Genomic DNA, 25,214 nt, shown 5'->3' with positions numbered 1-25,214 from the left:
CTGTAAGTCAGCCCCAGTTAACTGTTTTCCGTTATAACAATTGCCATAGTCATGGTGTTTTTTCACAGCAATAAAATCCTAAGACACAGGCCATTTCCAGCATGATGTATGTGCAGAGGCTGTCCAGCTCTGGCACATTCATATATCCTGGGCTAAGCCCTCCATCCTCGGGGCCACCTGCCTTTTCCTTAATTTCAATATCTCCATCTTCAGCTTGAATCCACCAAGAGATTTGCATGCTCCAGAACCTTCCTCTGGCTTGATCACCACGTGTTATCCACCCAGATGCTTGGGCCACAGCCAGTAGCAACCTCCCCACCCACCCTTACTCTCATGCTCCCGACTCCTGATGGTGTTCCTGCTAATCATGCCAGTCTCCCAGTCCCACCCAATGGCCATCCCCCTGTGCCTCCCTCTCTTGGCCTGCTCGACCTCGGTCCATAGCCTCTCCAGTGGCCAGAAGGAGCCTTCTACACTGAACCATGCCACTCCTGTATTTGAAAGTTATATTCTAGGCTGGGGCTGTGCTCAGCAACAGAGCATTTCGCCAGCAGGCAGAAGACCCTGGGCTGGATCACCACCACTGCAGAAATAAATCCAACCTGCTTCTTGTGGCCTTTAGAAGTGGGCCAGCATGCCCTGACAGAGTGACTCCTCTAGAGCAGGGCAGGGTGGAGGCTAAACCTCCTGATCCAGGCCTGGGCCCAGAGCTGGCCCTGGTGAGGGCCAGGAGGGTAATTGCTAGCTATGGAGCAGGCTCAGGTCCATGGAGCCGGAGTGACTGAGTCATTCCTGGGTGCCAGGCAGCCTGGATGGAACCCTGGTGCCTCACCTCCCCGCTAAATGAGCTGGGAAAGCCACACTGCTTCTGTGAGTCTTGTTTTCTCATTTAGGGCAAGGGGACCAATAGGGAAAAGGAGGGACACATAATTACTGGCCTCCTGCCTTGCAGGCTGGGTGGCCACAACAGCTGTGGGATCAGTCAGCTCACAGCCCTTCCCAGATTGGAGTTCCCTCACCTGCCCCAACCCCATGGAGATGGCAGAGCAGAACCCAGAAGGCAGCCCAGGGGCTGGGGACCGAGACATATCCACCACTGATGTCAGCATACTAGAGGATCACAAGGTTCATCCTGATCCATGTTGCCACATACAATCTAGAGCTGAGCTGAGTCCCATGCTCTGCGTACCCTTTGGAGGCCACACAGGGCACCCGTGCCAGGCCCGGGGATTCCAAGAGCATATGGACAACGAGTTACCGGACAAGGTCCAGCAGGGCATCGGCTGAGCTCATGACCGGCTTCCCACTCTGTTCGGTCGTCTCCTTCTGTGCCGCACCACCCGGGTGGATGATGGAGACCATGATGATGCCCACGACCACGGCCAGAAAGGTAGTCCACAGGTAGTATGCCACAGTGAGGATGCCCAAGCGGCTGGAGGTCTTGGCATCCAGGGAGGCAAGGCCAGACATCAAACTGGAAGGCAAGATGGGTCAGGTTTGTGACAGGCGCCAGGAACTCTGGTGTGCTCACTGTGGCTCCTCTCCACCAAGCCCTGACCCTCATGTGCTCCGGAGGTCTCCCTCTGGGTCATTCACTCCTGAGGCTTGCTCTGCGTTCTCTCTCTCTCTCTCTCTCTCTCTCTCTCTCTCTCTCTCTCTCTCTCTCCTGTCCAGTCCATCACACTTCTGGATCCTTACATATTCCCTCTTTGTGGTTCCTCTCAGAAGCCCCCCTCACTTGTCCAACTCCTCAGGAGACAGGACCAGGCCATGTTACTTCTACGGTGAAGCCCTTTCCACACTGCCAGTGCTAGGGGCACCCACAGCCTCTTCTCTCAGGACCCTGGTTGCCATGGTGTGTTTACTTACCTGATGCAGCCACAAGATTGAGGGCACATGAAAGGGACATGTCTGACTTCTCTATGGGTCCCCCATAACCAGAGCACAGGCTGACAGGGTGCAAGTGACCCCTACAGGCTTACTGAATGAACCAATGAGTAGGGACAGTGACCTAGCCTGCCAGCTGGACATGCAACCTTTGACGTGCAAGTGTTCCATCTGGGGATCCAAGACCCCCCTCTCCACACAAGAACACAGAGGCGTATCTTCCAGAGTGTACCTGAGCCAGACCACCCCCTTGCCTGGCCAGTGTTGAAGGTGTCTGTTCTGGGAGAGGGAGTTGAGAGATTAATTAAGGAAATGCCTGCGCTTTGTTTTTCTGCCAAAAGGATTTTCCTCCAAAGCCCTTTCATTCTTTCAGATAAAGGAAGTATTTGTCTGGATTTAATCATGTAAACAAGAGCAGATAATCCTCCCATTCCTCATGCTCTCCTCAATGTCAGCCCTATACCCAGCAGCAGCCAGTGACCACCCCGTAGAACAGACCTTACCCCTGAGACCCCTGCTTGGCCCTGGGCATGAACCATTAGGGCCAGGGCAAAGTCCCTCCTCCTGAAGGCCTCTCATGATGTGTAGTCTCCTCTCCTGGTCTCCATGCTTTCTGTCCCCACCCTATTTCTTTGAGTTGTTATATTATAAGGTGCCCCTGATGGGGTAGGCTGGGGTCCAAACAGGGTGTGTGAGCCAGCCCAGGGCAGGCCCAGAGCCAGAGCAGCAGGAAGGATGAGAAGGGAGGGAGGGAGGGAGGGAAGAATGGAGGGAGGGAAGGAGGGAGGGAGGAATGAAGGAGGGAGGGAGGGAGGGAAGGAGGGAAGAAGGGAAGGAGGGAGGCAGGAAGGATGGGACACACAATCTCTTTTCTCCTCCTCCGCCAGGATGCCATATGCTAGTGATGGGCTTAGGGCTGGTCTCAGACATAAATCGCAAAGGCCAGTAATGGGATTTCCAGCAGAGTAGATGAGGCTGCTGGGACCATTATCCAAGGAGGATTACCTCTGCCCTCCCTCGGCAGAGCTGTGGAGCAGCCTACCTGCTGCAGGCCATAGGGAAGCCAGCCCCTGAGAAAGGGCATGCCCAATTCACCCACACTGGTGTCCTGCTAGACCAGCCCTCGTGCCAGCTCTAGGCTTGTCTGATTTAGTGTCTGGATTCTGTCTCTGACCTCAGGAAGTAGTTACTCTGTCAAGAAGCAAGGAAAGTGGCAGACGAGAACACCAGGACACAAGGGGACACAAGTAACTACTGCAGAAGCTGGGGGAATCTGAACAGTGAGGAAGGTGACAAGGAAGGGGAATTTCTCTTAGGGGAGAGAGCTCTAGCTAAAATAGTAGGGAAGGGTTTCCTGGAGGCGGCAGCATTGGAGTTACTTCCGCCAAGGTGGGGAGGATTTGGAGATGGGGCCAACAGGAGTGGGTGGCAGAAGGCACCGTGCTGCTCAGTGAGGTCAGAGCTCAGGGTCTGTGTGAGGTGTGGTGACAGGCAGAAAAAACAGATTGTAGGTGGCCTTGAATGGTGAGTCAAGGGGGGCTGGGGGGCCCCAAGGGGTGCAGAGCAGAGGGAGCAACCATTGCTTCGCAGGTACTGGGTCTAACAGTATCTGCCTAGGGTGAGAGAGAAACAAAAGATTCCCAGGATTGGAGGTTCTAGGACAAACTATGAACCCCCTGAAGCCTTCGAAACGGTCAGAAGCAACATTTTGGACCTCAGACAAAAGGATGCCTATTCACCACTGTGCTGGGCAGCTGCCATAAGGGACAGACCTGTCACCGGAAAGACTGTCCTAATGAAATGTGGAGTGGAAACAAGATTCCGCTTCAGGGAGCCCCAGAGCATCTTGGGAAACAGATCCCTCTCTCACTTGCAGTCAGGACTGTGGCCAGGGCCACGACGACGACGAGAACCAGATCTCCTAAGGACAAAGGTTCCCGAGGCAGGGGCCCGGTGAGGTGGTACCAACTTGGACCCCTAGATGTGGGAGGCAGGGAAGAAATGCAAACACAGTCGCAACTTGCTGGCACTGTGGTCCAACCCCAGCGGGCACCGTCGTCTGAAAGGGTGTGATGAGAGTTCTGCACAGGGCCATGCAGACCTGCTCGGAACTCATGCACCCCACCTCACCCACCATCCCGCCAATCTAGTGAGCAGAGTGAGGCAGGTGCCACAATAGCCAAGAGAGCAGGCAGCTCCCCAGGCTGGTGCTGGCAGTGCCCAAGGTGACTGCTGCCCACGGCAGCGGTCAACAAGACTGGGAGGAAAGTGCCGGGAGAGCAGAGGCCATGCGTGAGCGCGGCGCCCCTCCTGAAACTGGTGGGCACAAGGAATGGAGTGGAAGTGTTTGCCGTTTGGTATTTGGGGCTTCCTCCTGCTGGTAAGTTCCTTGAGAACTGAGGCTCTAGGCCAGTGGTTCTCAACTTCCCTAACGCTGCAACCCTTTAATAAGTTCCTCATGTTGCGATGGCCCCCAACCATAAAATTATGTTGGTTGCTCCTTCCTAACTAAAATTTTGCTACTGTCATGAATCACAATGTAAATATCTGGTATGAAGGATATCTGATATACGCCCCCGTGAAAAGCTTGTTTGACCCAAAGGGGTCATGACCCACAGGTTGAGAACCTCTGCTTGAGAGTCTCACTGCTACAATGATTTTATTTGTTTGTTTTTCTGAGAACTGGCAAGCTGGGCCATATTGGCTCTTGGGAGAGTGTTAAGCCTCAAAGACACTTGTGCATGTGTGGCTGAATAAAGGGAGAGGCAGTCTGTGGAGGGAGACGGGACCTTAGCGGCATTCTGCTTCCGGGTTCTCTCCTGTGTCCAGACCAAGCATGTCTTGTGTGGTGGAAGACACTGCCCCAGACTTTCTGCCTGGCAGCCACAGAGGCTGCAGTTTGCCAGGAGCTTTCAGTTCTCCAGAGACTTGAGTTTCTGCCTCATTCCACTGCTCAACAGCCTTGTAAGTCAGTGGCACCCTGAGGAATCCCGATGCCAGAACAATTCATCATTTAGGTTTGCTAATTGTTATCTTCTTTTTTTTTTTTTTTTTTTTTTTTTTTTTTTTTGGAGGCTGGCATTAACTCTGCAATCTCCTTCCTCAACCTCCCATGTGACAGAATTATAGGCCTGTGCCCCTTAGCCCTTCATCAATTTTAAAAAGTTCAAAAAGGCCAAGTCAGCCCGGACCACAAAATGAGGCCCTGTCTCAAATGAAAATAAAAGTAAAAGGAAATATGGAATCTATTTAATAACACTTTATGCCTGCAGAGATGGCTCAGAAATTAAGAACACTGAGTATACTCTTTCAGAGGTCCTGAGTCCAATTCCCAGTAACCACATGGTGGCTCACCACCATGGATAATGAGATTTGGTGTCCTTTTCTGTCATGCAGGCAGAATACTATGTACATAATATATAAATAAATCTTTAACCGGGAATATCCAACTTACTGCCATGCATGGTCAATGTGAAATATTGTATACTTATCAGGCTCTAAATCTTAATTAAAATTAATCAATGAATCAATGTGTGCACTGGCCACCTGTCAAGTGCTTGATAGGCTAGTGACAGTCATATTAGAGAGCCTGTACAGAAGGACAATGGAGCTCAGGCTACTCAGGAAGTAAGTTCTAGAATCAAGACTGGAATTGGAGTTCCTGAGCCCTCTCTCCAGGGTTCCTTGATGGTAGGTAAGGTCCTGGTCTAAGGCCTGGTTTGGGATGGTGAGGACTGTCATGTGATCCAGCCCAGGTAATCCCTTCTCAGTTCAGTTCTCAGAGTTCTGACTTGTCCATAGCTATTGTGGTGGTGAGCCTGCCATCTGGGGAAGTAACCAAATGGAACCTAGGTGACCAGCTGTTGGGATGCTAGACCAAGGCTTACACACGGAATTGTGGGTCCCATAGACATGACCTCATATTTTCCTCCTGATTTAGGGTAAGGAAAATAACTGTGTTGTCTGTCCCACTCCAGGTTTAGCTGGTTACTCTTAAGAGTGTCTAAGGTCAGTAAAAGACCCCAGGAAGGATGGAAGCCCAGAGGCCCTCATCTCCTTCCAAGCCATCTGGTTCACTACTGAGTGCCCAGGGGTTGGGGATCAAGAGATTGAAGAGATTAGAGACATTAGCTTGTAGAGATGGTAGGGAGCTGGCCTAGCTCCCAGCCTGTTTCCAGCTGCAGGAGTGGGGGAAGGGAGGCCTTGAGGGCCGGGCTCCTGATGAAAGGGAAGGCTGACAAGCAAGCAGCTCACCTGGCTTCCACACCAACTCCCAGGCTGTCACTGTGAAATCCATTGTGGGCCAGGTAACTGAGCAAGTAACACTATGGTAGGCAGGCCTGGAGGAGAGTCCCCTGAGGCCCTGCCAACTCCCTCTCTTCACCCACACCCTTAGGCTTCGTTCTCAGGTGACCCATAGAACGATGTAAAACCGCCTTGGGCTGGCCTTCCTCACTCTCCTCACCCACTCCAGCCACCTCCTCTCCATCGTGTCCTCCGGGAGGCCTTCTCTGACAGTGGCCACCTCAGCCATCTTCCCTGGGAAGTACCCTGTGCCTCTCCGTTTGCTGAAGGACACTGTGACAGTCTGCTCACTCCAACTCACCAAGACCAGACTGTGAGTCTAGCACAGGGTGGCAGTGGAGGGGAGTGAAATGAGGAAACAGACTAGGCCTACAGTCTTTGCACTTGGGGCCAAGGCAAGAGGACAGAGAGTTTGATGTCAGCCTAAACTATTTAGCAAGCACCAGGTTTTCTGGATCTCCCTCAGTATAGGCCTTAGTCTGGCTAGACTTGAGTGTCGGTTTGCTGATGTGAGATGTTAAACCTGGAGGGGAGGGGGCTGAACCAGTCTGCAGGGATGGCTGGGGTTCTGGTGACTTTGAGTAGCCAGTGTAGGTTCCCTGAGAACTGGTCACCTGTGCTAATTTTGGTCCCCTATCCAGGCCGAGTCAAGTTCCCTGGTGCTGTGTGTTTGGGCATTGAGGCACTTGGCACCAGAACTTCGGGGACCAGATGGGGTACCAGCAACCATGCGGAGCTGAACAACAGCTTCAGACAGTAGACAGGGTCTTCTGGGCTCTGCTTTCAGCCCTCTCCTTTCTAAGTCGTTTTTATCAATGGCTTGGCCAAGGCCACCGACAGCATGTGGATCAGATTTATAGAGGACAACAAGCTGGAGGGAACAGCTGACTGTTGGATGAAGGACCCCAGCAAGCTAGAATCGCGGGCCAAATCTGACGCGATGAAACTGAACACAGACAAGTACTGGACTGCACTTGGCTTTGACCCGACAGCCGGAACACTGTGATGTCTGGGAGGAAACCTGAGCTGCTGCAGTGGCACGTGGGAAGGGGACATTGGTAGTTCCTTTGCTGGTAGCCTGCTGAGTCACCTGGGGCTTGGGGCCATTAGCATGAGGGTTCAAGGCTGCCACAGACCCACCCTGGGACTGAGTCCCTGGGAAAGGGACAGGGAAGGTGCTGTGTCCCTCAGACAGCAGCTGCACTCGACAGGTAGACAAAAGCTTTAGGGGAAGCAATTGGGGTTTTGAGACAGGAACTCCAGAGCCTGGAGGACAGCAAACTCGGATACTGGGGTTGAAAGGGAGCTAGCTATGGGACCTCAGTTCAATGCCTGTTGTAACTTCCATCAGAGCAGTCCCGACATGCAGCGAACCTCCCTGAGACACTGCAAGCAACTTACTGAAGCCACATGGTGGCCGGCACAATATTCAGTCACAACTCCTGCTACCAGCTGACCTGGGGACTAGGAGTGAATCTGAGGCCCTGGGCTGAGTCCTTGGCTCAGACCTTAGCTGACTTCTCAGGCTATAGGCAGTCTACCCTGCAGGTGAGGAGGTGTGCACATGAAGGGGTGTGGACCACGAGCGAAAGGGTCTCCAATCAGTCTTTCTAACCACCACTCCCCCAACCCTCCAAGCAGATGACAGGCACAGTCTGATAGCAAATGCCACGTTTAGCGCCTGGTTCTATTTCCCAGATGGCTCTGCCACACCCCTTCTCCCCCAGGCAATTCTGTCTAGGACTTGAGGCAGGATGTCTTGATGCCAATTCACTAAAATATGGGCCATTTGGTCACAGTTCTCCATCCAAAATGCAGAAACTCCCTGAGAGCCTCTGTTTACACTACTCTGGGGCAGCAGCCACATGAGCCAGTTTGTCCTTTAGGAAGTACTTTTCCTGGAGCCAGGATGAAATCTACCTCAGGGGGTCCAGTCATCCCTGATTTCCAGGTGGACTCCCTTAGAACTGTCTGTCTCACATGGCATAAATCCAGCATAGGAGGGCACATTCTTCACCATGAGTTGTGACTTCCTAGACATACCTGCCAGACTAGCCAGAACCAGGTTGTGCCTAGAAAGACCACTCCTGAGGGGAGGGAAGGCCCTGTGCACTCAGGAGCATGTCCCCTACCACTCCTCCATAGGGCTGACAGCGTCTGTCCCCAAGCTCAGGCTGGGCTCTTCTGAATGAGGCTCTGTTGGGCACAGCGAGTCTCTGCAGACAGATGACAGGAGCTCCTTCAAAACCGTCTACCTCACCAGCCCTGTATGTGTGCTGGGTACTTGCTCTGAGTGCCTGGGGTCCTGGAAATAATGAGGGGCTTGTGGTCCTCAGGGACCTTGTTTGATAGGTAGCAAGGCCCGCAGCATAACAACACAGATCTCTGGGTCACCACTGTGACTGAGAGATCAAAAGCAGTTGGTAGCCCGAGAGGGAGCTGGACCCAACTTCCCAGGGGTGGCTGCCCAACCGATCCTGGGAAGGTCAGCAAGAAGTGGAAGTCGGGGCTGGAGGTACGGCTCAGTGGTTAGGACCACTGGCTGCTCTTGCAGAGGACCCAGGTTCAATTCCCAGCACACCCACATGGCAGCTCACAACTGTCTGTAACTCCAGTTTGAGGGATGTGACACCTTCACACCAACATACATACAATAAAATTAAATAAAGTATTTTTTAAATAAATAAATAAATAAATAAATAAATAAATAAATAAATAAGTGGAAACAGCAAGGCCAAGGGCATCTGAGAAGGACGGACACTTTCTGAATCTCTAGGCTGAGGTCTGCCCTGGCACCAACCCTGGCTGGGCCATGTTTCCTCTTTTGGTCAGCAAGGATCTCAGCTGACAAGACAAGAGGGCCAAGAAAGGCTCCCAGCCCCCACTGAAGGGATGGCAGGGCCGTGCACAGAAAGGCTGTTTGACTTCAGGGCTGAGGCCAGAAGTTCAGGCCATACCAGGTTTGACACTTAGGCTGCAGCCACCTCCAGCCTGCAGCCTGTCCCAGAACCCAGAGAAATTTTTCTGCATATTGGCTCCCAAACCAGACTTCAAGACTGCTTGGCTCAGGCCCATCTCCAAGGAGTCAGAACGTGGGTGTGTGGAGCCGTCTGCCAAACTAGAGTGCCTCAGCGAGGGGGAGACGGGGTGGGGAGACTCTTCTGACCAAACATGATTTCCTGATTCTAAGAAATATCCGTTGAAAATCTTACAAGAAACGGGAAGAAAAGCAATTCATGCATGAGCACATGAACTCACCCAACTCACAACAGACCCACAGAAAACTCCCACACAAACACGACAGACCCACAGAAAACTCCCACACAAACACATACACATGACTTCTCTGAGGCAGAGCTGACAAAACACTCTGCCATGCTCAGCCTCCGTGAATCACAAACACATGGCTTCGGTTTCCTTGAACGGTGCCTGGGTTAAGAAACTGGAAGAGGGAGAGGAAGATTTGGGCTCTGGCTGGATCCAGATGTTGGGCTAACCACCCAGTTTTTGTGTTGTTCTTGTCTGTGGATGTGTGAAAGCAAGGCGCAGTTAGCAACCCGAGGTTCGCCGTGGTGGAGCCTCGATCACTCACGTAAACACACCCCATCTGCTAGTCCCTGCCTTGTAAGTTTGCACAAATGCTGTGTCTGTTTTATGGCAGGGGCTAAGAATGCTGTAGACAGCATGATGTGAGGTAACTCTAGGGCCCCAGGTGCAGAAGTGTGTCAGTGGTATGTCTAGGAGCGTCACAGGACCTGGTGATGGGAAAGTACTACAGTCCCTAGTGGAGAGTCTAACAAGAGCCCCAAGGCATGGGTTCAGGGTGGAAATGCTTCGGACGTTTTGTTGAATGAAAACCAAAGCAAGCAGGAGGCACTTTTGTTTTCGTGGAAGAAACAGGAAGGCATCCTCCAAGAACTTAAAGAAACAGAAAGCTATAGGTGTTTTAGGTTTTTTTCCCCTCTTCCTTCCTTCCTTCCTTTCTTCCTTCCTTCCTTCCTTCCTTCTGTTCTTTCTTTCTTCCTTCCTTCTTTCCTTCCTCCCTCCCTCTTCCCCTCCCTCCCTCCCTCCCTTCCTTCCTCCCTTCTTCCTTTTTCTGTTGGTCTGTGATTTTAAAGGGAAAGAGATATGTGCAGTAACAAGCATCCTTATTGGGAGAAAGTGGGAAAAGATGGCTTCTAGGTCCCAGGGCATACGTGAAAGGAATCAGGAATGGGTAGAATTGCAGAGAACTGACAATGGCAAACTACTTGGCGTCTACCTAATCACCACCCCGGCGAGGCCCCCACATAAATTAAGGATAGATCTGTAGCAGATTCTGCCCACCAGACCATCATTGTCATGTGACGCAGAAGTTTTCAATTTTGTGTGAGATGCCAGCACTTAGTGATAGAGTCAGGGGGTTCCCTTGATGCCACTTTCACTTTGACAGATGAGAGACAAGAAGGGGCTTTCTGCCCAGGGGAAGGGGGACCCTGTGTGGTTTGATGGAAAATCTACAGAGTTGAAGAAAGGTGCAGCGATTTGCAAGAGAGGCTCAAAGGCTCTTTGCAAGAAAAGACTGAAGCTTCAAACCCTGTTCCTTGTTATTGAAGTTAGTCAAAGTGTACCCAGAGAGCCCACGGTGTTAGCTGGCAGGAAAGACACCCCAGAAGAACCTGGGAAGGCTCAACCCTAGGGTACTAATCTTGGGGCATGCTGAGGAGCTTGAGGAACAGTGAAGAGTCAGTCAGTGCTTGGGGTGATTTATGAAAGAGGTGACAGTATGTCTGTGGCTAGAGCAGGGACACATGTCTTCTGTACTTCATGAGTCCTGCAATTCATGGAGACACTATTGCAGAAAGACCCAGAGCCTCAGGGCTAATGGCTGGACAGTCGTACAACCCCTCTGAGCTACCCAGAGCTTCTACTGAGTGAAATAAGCTGACCTTGGCCTCTGGGAGAGGTCTCAGGAGCAAGACCCTGGTCTTCAGCTCGAACTGCATTTTCTAGTCAGTAAAGAAGGCCCAAACCAAGCCCGATTAAAGTTGCCTAAGGCGCTAATGAGGTCTAGTTCTGCCGAGGTTCACCCAACAAGGCTCCAGTCTTGCTTTTTTACTGGGCCAACGTCAGATATGGCCGTCAGCATGAGCATGGAAATCTCTGGCTAAGGAGAGCCTCTCCAGGCCTCCGGGCTCCAGGACAGCAGAAGGGCTGGCACTTGGAGGGACTCATGGAAGTGGAGATTGTGGGAGCAGAGTGAGGTTCCCTTGGGGTCCCCTTCCAGGACTAGGGTTGGAGGGACACATCACTTCAAAGGGGGATCTCCTGCCTTCGTAGAGCATGGAATTGAATTCATTCCAGATAAATACACACAAAATAGGTCTGCAGCTGAGACCAGTGGGGCCTTAGACGCAGAACACAGAAAGCCTGAAGTCACTCTGGTCATACGATTAAATGATCAAAGTGTCCCACCAGCAATGCACAGATTAACCACGAGATCGCAACACACAGTGAGCCTGTGGGGGAAACACCCTGGCTAGAGGTCATGGCCCCGTCCTCCCAGTCAAGTGTGCTCACTTCTGTGGAGGAGTACATTAGCATCTAGGTGTTTGCTCACCTCTTGCCAGTGTCAGTGGAATGACCTGAGCCGCTCTGGGGCCCTGGGGAACGTTGGGTTTGTGAACCAATTGCCTGAGAACCATACTGTGAGGCACGTAAATTCACTAAGGACAAACATTAGCGGCAATAATAAAGCAAGGCACTAGTGCTGTGTGCCTGGAATCTCAGCATTTGGGAAGTAGAGTCAGGAGGATCAAAAGTTTGAGGCCAGCCTGGGGTTCATGAGACCTGCCTCCAAAATAATCATTAGTTAACAATATAAATAAAAGACAACTCTTAACTTCCCTCAGGACTCAGTTCTAATGCTGGCCATGAAACTTGTCCTTAGCTGGACCCTCATCGCTTTCCCATAGCTATTTAGTCATTTAGTAGGCATTATTAGGCCCCTGCTGTATCCCAGAACCTGCCTGGGCAATGAGAGTCAAGTCTCTATGGTAAAGAAGATGCACTACTTCAGAAGAAATTTCTGAAAGAGCAGAGTCTGAGAAGCCCCGCCCAATCCAACCTCATTGCAAGGATAGCTTGAGTGGAGGTGACTTTGAAACACAAAGGCCAGGACCTGGGTCTGTTCCAGAAGGTAAAGAGAGAAACTGAAGGAGAGGGAGAAAAAGGTAGATCCTCCGGCAGGTGACCTGTTAGGGCCCCTGCCCTGTGCAGTCCTCTTTACTCTAACAGGCATGTCAAAGGAGAGGGGATATAATACTCATGACCATGGAACATGTAACATGCATGAGCATATCACATGTGACTTTACCTTAGGAGATGAGAGGGATGGCTTCTGACCAGCCTTGAGAAGGCTGAAGCCATATGAACCATTTGTGAAGGGGGCAGGAAGCAGGTGGCTGAGGACAGAAGGCAGCCATCAAGAAGCTGGCCATGGGTCTAGGTTTGTACCTCAGTTGGACAATGCTTACCTAGTATGTCCGAAACCCTGGGTTTAAACCCCAGCACTTGGTGTGGTGGTGAAGGCCTATAATCTCAGTGCATAGGAGGTGGAGGCAAAAGGATCAGAAGTTCAAAGTCACCCTTGGTTACTTACTAATTTTGAGGTCAGTCTGAACTACAGAAGACCATGTCTCAAAACAATAACAGCAAACACACACACAAAACATGCAAACAAGCAAACGAAAACAACAGAAGCTGGGCCCTCAGGCCACTAGCTGCGTGGAACCAATTCTACCCATGGCTTGAGGGAGCTTGGAAGTGGATTTTTCCACAGGAGATCCCCCAGATGGGAAGAGGCCCAGCTGACCCTACACTGGGACCCTGTGGAACAGAGATGCTGAGATGAGAGACCTAGTCAGGTTTTGACTTTGGATTTAACAGACCAAGGAGGCTAAAGGCCCCAATGTGCTCTCCCAGCGCCCAGAGAAGTTGCTCGATTTGTATCCTACTGACTTAGAACAAGGGATGCCCACAGGAGGGGGGCGCTGGTGAAGGTTGCTGGATTGTGGGATCCTGAGAGCAGAGGGAAACAAGAAGTAGTAGCTCTGAGAATCCATGAGACATGAAGAGGGGTGGCTCAGGGTGCCATGATTGAATCATGGTGAGATCGGAGGGACATGGGTGTGCCACTTGGGAGGTTCAGAGCCGTATGAATGGCTGTGTCAATGTCTCTATCAAAGAGAACGTCACAGGGGAGGTGCCATGTATGCTGTAGGTGCTATGAGCACTGACAACGAGAACAGAGGTAGAGGTTTCACCAAATATCTGCGCCTCAGAGACACTTTAATAAGTTAGGAATAAGAAAGCAGCACTCATCATGCACCGGGCTGTGCCTGACCAGAAGCCTTCTTACAGCAGCCCTACAGACAGGGTGATCTTCCCATCTTGCAGATGCTGCTCAGGCTCCCATGCCTATCAGTGAGATGGCCCAAGGACTAAAGGCGGTGCCACCAAGCCTGGCAACTTGAGTTTTATCCCTGGAACCTACATGAGCATGAATGCAGGTGAGACTTGAACTTAAAAGAAGAGAGGGCCTCGAGAGGGCACAAGTGAAGGTGAGAAGACACAAAGGCACACGGCATGCTTAGCTTAGCAATGACTCAGTGGCCAGCACGGTTCAGAGCCTGGTTTGGGACCAGTCGTCAAGTGTCCCAGAGATGAAGTGGGAGCCGACAGTAAGACTTAGCATCTCACCGGAGCTGGCTGTGTCCTCTGCTTCCCTGAGGCAGATGCTACAGAAAGCCACCGGCTCCCCAGGCACAGCCAGGAGCCCTGGGATGGAGGTGCAGTAGCTCTCAAGCCAGGCTCTTCATTTACCCAGCTGAGAGGCTGGACCCCAAACAATCAGGTTTAAAAAAAAAATCAGAACACTTGTAAGACTTCAGAAGCTCACCCTGCCTGAGTCCCTTGTCAGTTCTGGTGGCATTAAGTCCAGGCTGAGGCCTGTCATCCGACTTGCTATGCCTGGAACCACCTGAGTGGTGCCCGCACCAGAGTGGCATTCCTTGGCGCAAGAATGCCAGCCCAGGCTCGGGGGCGGGGACAGGGGACAGAAACACAGACTATAGTCTTGCTTAAGAATTAGAAAGAGGGCTCAGGACCAGGAGGCTTGGGCGGATGGGGGGGGGGGGATCAGAAACAACCACATCATCCTGGGATTTGAATAGGGCTCAATGGTAATGACTTGTTTAGCATTTGTGAGACCCTGGCTTTGCGCTCCAGACCAGGAAATAAACAAAAAAGCAATATGTCATTTTCCCACAAAGGTTTAATTCCCTCTTGGATGGAAACGTTAAAGCACGTCCATTTTTTTAGTGGCACAGTTGCTCTGCAGCAGCCCTAACTGTATAATAAACAAAGGAAACATGAACACACTGGCTCTTCTCAAGTTAAGACAGCATTCCTATCCCAGCCAGGAGGCGTGTTCTGGTCTAGTGGACAGAGGAGGGGGCTAGAGGGCTGCACAGATAGACACCTGTCACCAGGAGCACAGGTTGGGGAAGGGCATCTTAGCCCAGGCCATATGATGACAGGGGTAGGACTTGAGCCAAGTGCCAAGGCCAGCGTGGGAAATCCAACCTCACTACAGGGTCTGCTGTGTGTGGTGTTTGTGTTCTGACTAACTGCCCAGGCAGCAAGGACAATAAAGGCACAGCAGAGGGACACGAAGCTTCCCAGAAGGAAGCCTGTCTCACTTCCTTAGCAACTGGAGAACTGTTTCCCTGGCCAGTCTTGCCTAGAGCCGGCAAGCAACTTGAGTTCAGAGACTAAGATCTGGGCCAGCAGTACCCATCAGGGTTGAGTACCCGGCAGGCATGCACAAGAGTGCAGATACAGCTAGTGACTCATTAGACAACTATTCTAAGACTGCAGTCCCTGGGAAGATAAATGGACACGGCAACAAGTGAACGCACACAGAATAACAAGGAGCGGTAAGTGTTTTGGGGGAGGGCAGAGAAGAATGGATCTAGTAAGCATGGTGGGAGGGTTCGGTGGAGGGGGCCTTTCTAAGGCGGCAACTATGCTGCTGAGATACAAAGGAAGACTAATAAAGGGGGAAAGGGCTCCGGGCAGAAGGAACGGCATGTGTAGAGGCCCCAAGCCAGGGAAGGGTCTGGTCTGATCAGGGACCAGAGGCTCACAGGACTGGCAGCCGTGTGACATGAGATGAGGTTCCCTGAGACTGTCTGGCCACTGCGGGGAGAAGAGTTGGCTATGGAACAAGAACTGAGGTGCAGGGACCAGCAGGGTGCCTGTGAGTCCAGATGAGGGAGAGAGAGGTCTGTGCCCGTGTGGAGGGGTGTTCTACCCAGGAGATAGTCGGCTCAAGTTGTTGACAGTCTGTTGCTGGACAAGGAAAGAGCCATAGGGCTGGGCAGCGGCAGTGGCCATTTACTTACAGCAGAAAGTGTGGGATGCTCAGTGTTGGGTAAAAATCTCCAGATATTGTGAACCATCCGTGGAAGAGATATTAGGTAGCCGGTTAATGGCCCGTGGGACTCATAGAGAGATGGGGTGCTCTGTTCTTGGGGGGTGCTGAGATTGTAGGTTTTTATTTGAGATGTATTGAAGGTTTGGTCCCAGTGCAGCAATGTTCAGAGGTGGGGCCTTCGGGAAGTAGGTCATGGGGCTTTGGGTCATTCACTGGTGGGTTCTTATTGGGGTGCTGGGACATGTCACTGGTGGTGTGCTCTTGAGGATGTACCGGGACAGCAGGTCCTCCCTGGCTCTCCCTTTGAGGATCAGGTGCCACGGATAAGCAGCTCTCCTTCACAGATATTCCCTTCCATGATGCTCTGCTCACCCCGGGCCCAGCCATGGATCAACACCTCTGAAAAGATGAGGGAAAACCCTTCCTTCCTCAAGTTGATTTTCTTGGGAGTTATGTGACTGAAATTTGCATAAAAGGAGGTGATAATTGGCGTGGGTTGAGGAGTCAGGCTTCTGAAGGGAGGTGCAGAAGCAGCTGACTGGTACGCTGGCTGGAAACACCATCTCCGCCTCACAAGAAGGGGCCAGCGCCTCCATAACAGAGAGCCAGGGAGATGGGCTCCCGGGGCAGAGCTCCGTGCCCTTGCCTACTCATCATCCTGTCACCTGGAAACCACCCGTCAGCACCCTGTGCCCTTCCCGTCCCTCCTCTCACCTGGAGACCACCAGTGGTAGGATCAGCATCTTCAGCATCCTCATCAAGAGTTCACCAGGGAACTGGAAGTAACTAATCTCCTGGAAACACAGCGAGATCTGGGTCAGATTGGGTGGTACAGACTCCATACTGCTTGCTTCCTTACCATCTTGAATGCACTGTCCAGTCTGCACACTCCTGTCTGGCATCTGGACAACAGGAGGCTGAGAGAAGACCCTGATGAGCCCCTCCTCCAGCCTGATTGCCTTAGCCCTCTAAGTTTCCTTATCTCCAACAGGAGGATAATGGTTACTTATACTCATTGGAGGCTCAATTGAGAGACTCCATGAGCACTCAGCACCTCTCCTGAGCATGTCAGCATCAAGTCCTCTGTAGCTTTCCCGATCAGCACCATCCGTGGTGTAAAGTCTACTCCATGCACCAGATAGTAAGTGGCAGGAGGGCAGGGATTCATACTGTATCTACAACCCACACTAAGCCAGGCATCACTCTGGGGTCCCCAAAATGGACTAAAGCCAAGTTCCTGCCCCAAGAAAAGTCCCAGTCTAGCTAATGAAGGGATTGACCAATGAATCACCACCTTCTCATAAGCCAGTAAGATTCCGTCCTCTAGCTCACTCCTGAGACATACTGGCTTTGGAGGCAAAGGTCTCTCCCATTCAGTGTAAGGCACCCTCCTTGGGCCTTTCATAGCCACTGTCTCCTTGTTCAGATAGATTTTAACCATCCTGGTACATCCTGGTAGAAATGAACGCATTCTAAAAAGACACAAGTGTCCCTTCCTTTGGCTGTCACATCATTGAGACAATATATACCCCAAGGAACTGGAATTTTCCCAGGAGCCTCGTGTTGGGAGAAAAAGGCTCAAATGTAGTGGCAGCCAGAAGAACTTGTCTCCCTGGAGAGATTTCACACAGTTCTGATGACTTGTTGGACCATGTTATAAAAGGAAGAGGAGCCAAGACAATGATGGGTTGATGATGGTGGACACAGCCAGGACTGTTTAGCTGCGGGTATCCCTTGCCCTCTATTTATTCTTAAACCTTCATACCAGGATGGCTCCAGAGGCCTCTCTGATCCTCTTCTCAATGTGGCCACATGGAAGAAACCTTCATTTTCTGCCTTTCATTGTCACTTGTTTCTTTAATTGGTCTATTGAGGGTGAGGCTGAGCCTAGCTCATGAGGGCTGCTAGGGCCTGAGCTTAGCCACTACCAGCCATGGCCACAAGCTGCTTCCCACTGGCAGTCCACAGGAGAGGAACCCAACAAGAGTTGTCATGAATAGCGAAGCCTTCCAGATGATAACGGAATTCTGTCCTGTACTTACTCTACAAAACAACTCGTGGATTTTTCTGAAACTCTTACACAACTGGGGTACTGTTTCTAAAGCTTGACTTCAGGTCTGTTTCTGGCAATCCTTGACTGGGATCCTTATTCCAGAGAGGGAGGGCGTGGGTGGTAGAGGCTGAAGGGTCTGCAGACACCATCCAAGTTCCATTTGGATGCCTGAGAATGTCTTAAAAACTAGTGCCAAGCTGGGTGTGGTGGTACACACCTTTAATCCCAGATGTCTATGAGTTCCAGGCCAGCCTGGTGTATATAGTAAGTTCCAGGTCAGCCAGGGCTTCATAGTGAGACATTGTCTCAAAGAAAAAATAAGTATGTAATGGCTTGTTAGGGGTCTGATGCCTTGAAAAGCTCCAAGCCATAGGATTGTGGTACTGCAGATCCCACCCAGCCCACTCATATCACAGACAGGAAGCTGATCTGGGAGAGATCTTGCCACCTCGTGACATGCAAGAGAGAGATCTGGGCTTCCTCCATTTCCAATGTGCCAGAAAAATCCCACAAAAATACACTCATTATGTATCATGTCTGTATCATTGAGTGTATGTAGTACTGGAGATTAAACCTGGGCTCTTGCATAGCTGTTTTCTCCATTTTATTTTGCATTAATTGTGTGTGTGCCTATGTATGCTTGCGCACGCGTGTGTGTGTGTGTGTGTGTGTGTGTGTGTGTGTGTGATGGCAGATATGTGGCAGTCAGAAAACAACTTGAAGTCACTTCTCTCCTTCCACCATGGGCTCCAGAAATAAAACTCATATGGTCAGGCTAGCACTTCTGCATGCCCAGCCATTTCACAGCCCAAGATTAACAGTATCTTAATTATCAAATACTATTCACTGCTGAGCCCAGAGACACCCTTGCAGCCGCTCCCCGTTACTTGTATGACTTACATTTTGTCTCTGAAATTAATAATTGACTGTTTTTATTCGCTTTGTTTTCTTTGAGATTCTCATTAATTTCTTCCAAATGTTTTTATCTATGAAAACATCTAAACAAGCATTTGCTACAAGAGAGGCGAATCTGTTTCCTTTCATCTCATCTGGACTTCAGGCCAGCATCTTTCCACCTTCCTGTCCTGGTTTTGGGGAGGGGGCAGGGAATCTCAAGGCTCAGCTGCTGTCCTGGCCTCTTGGCTTCCATAATGGGGTTTCTCCTGCATAGGATCCAGGGTTTCTGTCGAAGTTTATTTCTGTCTTTATTTTGGTGGAACCATCTCCTTTGTAGCTTCCTGAGAAAAGTTTCAGAGGGCAACTTCTGAGTCCTTCCTAAATTACCACAGTCCTACCCTTCCCTCTAATAACAATCTGGTTAGATTTGAGATTCTTATTGGAAAACAATTTCATTTTCTGGTTTTTAATTTATCTTAATAGTAGCGTGTGTGTGTGCACGCGCGCGCGTATGTGTGTGTGTGTGTGTGTGTGCGTGCGTGCAAATATCACTTCCCTGTTTTCCTTGTCCCTTTCCCTTTCTCGTCTGTCTTGTAGCTCCTGTCTTTGTTTCTTATTCTCTGTGCTTTGTCCATCTGGGACAAATAAATCTCCTTTGTGCCGAGAACGTGGTCTTGGTGTGTCCTGGGGCAACTCCAGTCCTTTTAGAGAAAATGTCTCCATAAGATTGGACTGAACCAAGTCTATGAGGGATTTTCTTTATGAATGATTGGTATGGGAGGGCCCAGCCCTCTGTGGATGGTATCTGCCCTGGACAGGTGGTCTTGGGCTGTATAAGAAAGCTGGCTGAATAAACCAGTAAGCAGCCCTCCTCTACGGCCTCTGCATCAGCTCCTGCCTCCAGGGTCCTGTCTTGAGCTTCTGTCCTGACTTCTCTTTGTGATGGACTACAGCCATAAGCATAAGTAAGCCTTTTCCTCCACAGGTTGCTTTTGGTTGTGGTGTTTATCACAGCAATAGAAATCAAACTAAGACTGTTCAATCTGCTGTTGTCGTTTGATGTTTGTGGTTCTGGAACTGTAACCTCTGTGCATTACCTACACTAAGCACACAGTGACATTGAGCTATATTACTGCCCCTACATGCCAGTCTTTAAAAATTGCATTTATTAATTTACTTGTGTGTATTTGTGTGGACACACATGTGCTGCATACAGCATGCATATGGAGGCCAAAGGACAACTTCCAGGAGCCAGTTCTCTCCTTACTTTGTGTGGGTCCTTGGGATTGAACTCAAGTCATCAGGCTTGACAGCAAGCACCTATCTCTGCTGGACCCTATTGACAGCCCCCATTCTGTTTGATGAAAACTATGCTATCTCTCATGTCTCCAAATGTCTTAAAATGAACTTTCTGAGAAAGGGCCTTGCTATGTAGCTCTGGCTGACCTGGAACTTGATCTACAGACCAGGCTGGTCTTGAACTCACAGGGATTTGCCTGCCTATGCTTCCCAAGTTCTGGGATGAAAGGTGTATGTCACCACTGCCAGCCCTTAAGAAATGACTTTAAGTCTCCAGAGACCCTCTTGCTCTTCATTCAGTCTCTGGTTTGACATTTGCCGCTTTTCTCACATTTCTGGTGACTCCTTCTCATAGGTAAGTGTGGAGTACGAAGTTTCTGGGCTCCACACTGCGGGTCCCTCAGGGCAGAGTGATGGGTGTAACCTTTATGGAGGAGACAGAGCCTGCTTTCTCAGAGGATTCATAGGTCTTTTGTGAGGCTCCAACAAGAGGCCTTGTGCCTATGCCTGACTGCCAGCTGCCTCAGGGTTCTGCTGAGGAGGCTGCACCTAGAATGCCATTGTCTACAGATTGTTTCAGGTATGTGGCTCAACACTGGCCGTCTCACCTCACACAGGTGGGCCTGATGTCCCTGAGGCAAGCTTCTCTGGACCCTGGGCAGACCAGGGTTACACACAGTGGAGGAGTCCCCTGACTACATGGCTTGAAAGAGCTCTGGAGCCTAAGTGCCTGCTCTCAACCCCATACTTCATCCCTGCTTGGCCCTTCCATATCAGAGCCCTTTGGAGTCCCATGAGATAAGCTACTCAGTAACTGCTCCTATGGGCTAGGATGCCAGCATCTTGGGCTCAGCTAGATGGGACTAGCCAGCTCCATCCACTTCCCATACTGTCCAACCAGAGTTCTTTCTCAATGACTCTATGTTCTCTTCATTTGGGTAGTTTGTCCTTGAAAATATTCCATCAGGGCTGATGAGATGGCTCAGTGGGTAAAGGGGCTTGCTGCCAAGTTGCCAGTCCTCTAAGTTCAATTCCTGGAGAGAACTGACTCCTGCAAGTTGTCCTCTGACTTCTGTATGTGCACTGTGGGGTGTGTGTGTGTGTGTGTGTGTGTGTGTGTGTGTGTGTGTGTGTGTATGTGTGTGTTTGCAAATGCTTGCCTACGCACACACATACACACACAAAATAAACACAATGTTTTTTTTTATTTTAATTCCATCAAAGTCCCAGGAAGGAAGGGAAATGCATGTAATTATAAATCCTCATGGCTTAAGTGGAAATCTCAAAATCTCTCTCTTTTTTTAATGAATTATTTGCATCCAAATGTAAAATCACACTAATTTTGTGAGTTTCGTTTCACAAATAGAGCATTCTGCATTTTCAAAATTGGTTATGATTTCTGCCTATTGCATAAGCTCAAACAATTGAAGAGTTGCTGAGTCACAGGCAGAGAAGACCAAACAGAAAAACCCTGGCTTTCAGAGGATGATGCTCAAGGAGCTACTTCCTGCCAAATAGCCTCCTTCAATGTATCTGGCAGGTTAATCCAGACCTGAACGAATCTGCACACCCAAGCACATGGGAAGAGCAACTCTGGTACAGGAGGCCCCAGGCGGTCAGGCTTTTACTAACTGGCATTCCTATCTGTTTTCACAAAATAATCTTCCTGCAGGAAATAGATAGTTGCTGCTCTGGGACCTGAGTGCAGATTGAAGAGTGCCAGGACCACAGAGGGGAAGGGTTATTTCAGCTCACAGGTGGAAAAGATCCAGAGCTTGGGGAAGGCACCAAAGCAAGAACATGAGGCAGCCACTCACAGAGCAGAGTCAGGACGACGCAGGGAGGATGCTGGTGCTCTGCTTGCCTTCTCCTTTCATTTAAGCCCACCCCTCCCCACCCCGCACCTGTGGGATGGTGCTGCCACATTCGAGGTGGGCCTTCTCTCTTCAGTTAACCCTTTCTGCAGACCGCCTCTTATACTTCCCCAAGGCGTGTGTTACCATGGTGATTCTAAATCAGAGTGGTCAAGATTAGCCATCACAGATGGCTTTGGCAGGGAGACAGGAGAGGGGGTGAAATGACATTCGGTAAATGCTTACTGTCTGCCAGACACTGCAGATCTTTACTCCCTTAACAGTTCTGGAAGAAACATATGCTCTCTTTACTCCACAGATAAGGAAAGGGAGGCCAAAGAGGAGAGAGGACTTTGCCCTGCCATTGTAGTTTGAATCCACTCCTTTACTCCATTTCTTAATCCGTTTATCTCCTTGAACTCAAGACTTAGCTCAATTCCACTTCCTGCTGCCCCCTTTTCTAAATATGTGCATTTTGTATTATTATTTGTCCAGCTTGCTGCTTTTCATTTTAAATCTTCATCAGAGTTACCACTAATAACCATACAACAGAGACTACACTTGGCTATTTTGAGATCTCCTCTGCCAATGGAATTAATCTACTGCTTTCCTAACCCAAAGTACCAAAGTCCATATTCCTCCAAATAAAAACATGGTCAGGCCTATCACAGCAATACCCCAGTTCCTGGTACCAGCTTCTGTCTTAGTTAGGGTTTCTGTTGCTGTGAAGAGGCACCATGACCAGGGCAACTCTTATAAAACAAAACATTTAATTGGGGCTGGTTTACAGTTTCAGAGGTTCAGTCCCTTATCATCATGGCAGGGAGCATGGTACTATGCAGGCAGACATGGTGCATAGTTGATCAGAATGCAACAGGAAGTAGTCTGAAGCACTGGGTAGTATCTTGAACATATATGAGACCTCAAAGACCACCTCCATGTTGACACACTTCCCCCAACAAGGCCAGTCCTCCTAATAATGCCACACTCCATATGAGCTGGGGGGGGGGGAGGGGACAATTACATTAAAACCACAGCATTCTACTCCCTGGTCTCCATAAGCTTGTAACAACATGTGCTTCTGAAGTCATTGCTTCTTCCTAAGTAGCTTCAGGTGGTGAGCAGGGTTGCCTGGTTGGTTACCAGGGATGGGGACACCATCCCTTTAATGAAAGATGGGAATCCGAGTATGAAGCCTGGCTCCAGCTTCAGAGACAGTGTGAGCTATCAGAAGAATGAAGAATCTATGGGGTCTGGAACGCTCAGGAGCCCACCGACAGACTCTCCTGAAGACAGAGAGCCCTCCTCATTGGGCCTCCATAGTGCAGTCATAACCAAAATCCTGTTAAGCGGGCCTAGAGAGGACCCCTCACTCTGCAGGCCCAAGCACTCAAGAGCTGATCCAATTTCTTTCCCTCTTCTCAATATTTGCTCCCTTGTCTGCACTGGGCAAGAGCATCACTCCTGACTTTACCTCTCTTAGTAACTTCCTGCCTTCAGGCCTGTCCTGCTGTGCCTGGGCTGTGAACCCCAGCTGTCTCTGTGTTTCTCCAGCAGGAGGACTTATCCCCATGGTCCTGAGCTGAGTCTGCCTTGTTGGAACAGGCAATTGTAATGTCTTATGTAACATCGCCAGTGTCTTCCTCTGTGGATGATACATTTACACGGTAGCCCACCTACTTCACCTCTGTCTCCCGCTTCCCATCAGCCACTGGGCCTGAAGTTTCCTCTGCAGGAACACCATTCTAACACCTTTCCCCTTCGGCCCAACGCCACTTGTCACTCACTCCCTTTGCATTTGCTCCCATCTGGCCCACTACCACCCTGGTTCCATTCAGCCCAGGGACGGCTCCAAAGTGTAGAACTGCCCCATCTCTCTTCATGTCCAAAGCCATGTCTGGTGGTGGAAGCTTTTCAGCTCTGGATCCCTGAACTCCAGCTCCTTAGTCTCACTGTATATTCCAGCCACGCACACACAAAGGCTTGATTCATTGCTCCCAAGTTTCATACACCCTTGAGCCTTATCCTGCTGACCCTGCTGCACAGGAAACCCACCCTGGATCCCTGGTCTGAAGATCCCTGGTCTCCTCACTCTTGCTCTTAACCCTGTCCTTTTCAATGGTATGTCTTTGCCCCCAGTCACCTTCCTGTGCTGGCTTTGTTGCCATTTTGCCAGCCATTTTACTGACATCTCATACCAGCATGTCTTGTTCACGCACATGATATAGACGAGAACACTGGAGCCCAGAGAAGCAACTGAGCTCACCTACTGTAATGACCCTGGGAGCCCCAGCCCTTCGGACCCTCATACCCTGGGGGGCCTGACCTGTGGTGAGAGGCGCTGGGTCCTGAGGAAGAAGCCAAGGAGGCAGCCCACGATGACAGACAGCACTGACAGGATGAGTAGCCCGTTGTGCCTACACACTGCCCGTCCTCGGGCCAGGGCAGCGCCCAGCACCATGCTGAGCCCAGCCGGTTGGCACCATTCCATGCGCTGTAGGATGTGGCCCAGGTCTGAGCTGGAGGCACAAGCTTCTTTACTCGCAGAGGAACAGAGTCCTAGGCACCTATTGCCAGTCTTGCAGCCATGGTCTGTGCAGCCACCCGGAGCAGAGCCACAATCCTATTACCAGCTGCACCATTAGGAGCGGGGAGCAGATTAGGGCCTGGGAAATTAGAGCAGGCCACATGATGGGAGCGTCCAGTCCTCAAAGCCAAATACTCCTCCTGGAGAGGGCAGGGGACCAGACACCATGAGAGGAAGCAGAGATGCATCGTCCCACCTCATTCCAGGGAGTCACCGCCAACCTCAGTAAGTGTTGGATGGGCAACTGAAGGCTGTCCTAGGAGCATGCTGTTGCATTAGCATGGTTCCCACTAACACCGGCCTCCAGAAGTCAGTGCTGTGAATGTGTCCCTCTGCCAGAGCACATTCAGAGTGTCTGTGGGAAGATCAAATGCTGTGTGCCAGGCTTGCCCCTGGGTGCTACTGCAAACCTCACCACCTGGAGACTCCGTTCCAGCATCCACGTCATCGAGAGAGGGACAGAGACTCCTAGAGCCTGAGTCAGCACAGTGCTGAGCTGTCACTAGGCAGAGTTGGGTCAGGTAGCACTGTGAGGAACTTAGACAAGTTCAGTTATCCTGACTTCAGCCTATTGTTGACAGGAAATGAATAAACTTTCTTTTGATATGCTTCAAGCCCAGGACCACCCAACCTATATCCCTCGGGGACTATCATCTACTTATTTATTTTTAAAGTATTTTTATTTATTCTTTTTATATGCATATACAATGTATCTTGATTATATCTGAATAAAAAAAAAGAAATAAAAAGGAGGGCATGGCTGCTTCTCGGAATGGTGGAGGCAAAGGTTGTTTTTTATTGTAAATATGAGGAAGAAAACAGCCAGGCGCATCTGGAAGAATCTAGAGTGAACAT

The 25,214-nt window shown here is 50.4% G+C and overlaps 1 protein-coding gene across 1 annotated transcript in view; it reads right to left on the bottom strand.

Moving 5' to 3' along the window:
- Slc1a7 (solute carrier family 1 member 7) overlaps positions 1-24,308 on the bottom strand; it is a 37,939-nt gene extending 13,631 nt beyond the window's left edge. The window contains exons 1-3 of the mRNA XM_051188407.1: positions 24,099-24,308; positions 16,385-16,464; positions 1,259-1,474 (exon numbers count right to left, since the gene is read on the bottom strand). Coding sequence (XP_051044364.1) covers positions 1,259-1,474; positions 16,385-16,464; positions 24,099-24,263 — 461 coding nt within the window. The 5' untranslated portion in view covers positions 24,264-24,308. The remainder of the gene's footprint in view (positions 1-1,258; positions 1,475-16,384; positions 16,465-24,098) is intronic.
- Positions 24,309-25,214: the final 906 nt, after the last annotated feature.

Source organism: Phodopus roborovskii, unplaced genomic scaffold, assembly GCF_943737965.1.
Source record: "Phodopus roborovskii unplaced genomic scaffold, PHOROB, whole genome shotgun sequence".
Lineage (NCBI taxonomy): Eukaryota > Metazoa > Chordata > Mammalia > Rodentia > Cricetidae > Phodopus > Phodopus roborovskii.
This window is presented reverse-complemented; position numbering and strand designations above follow the sequence as displayed.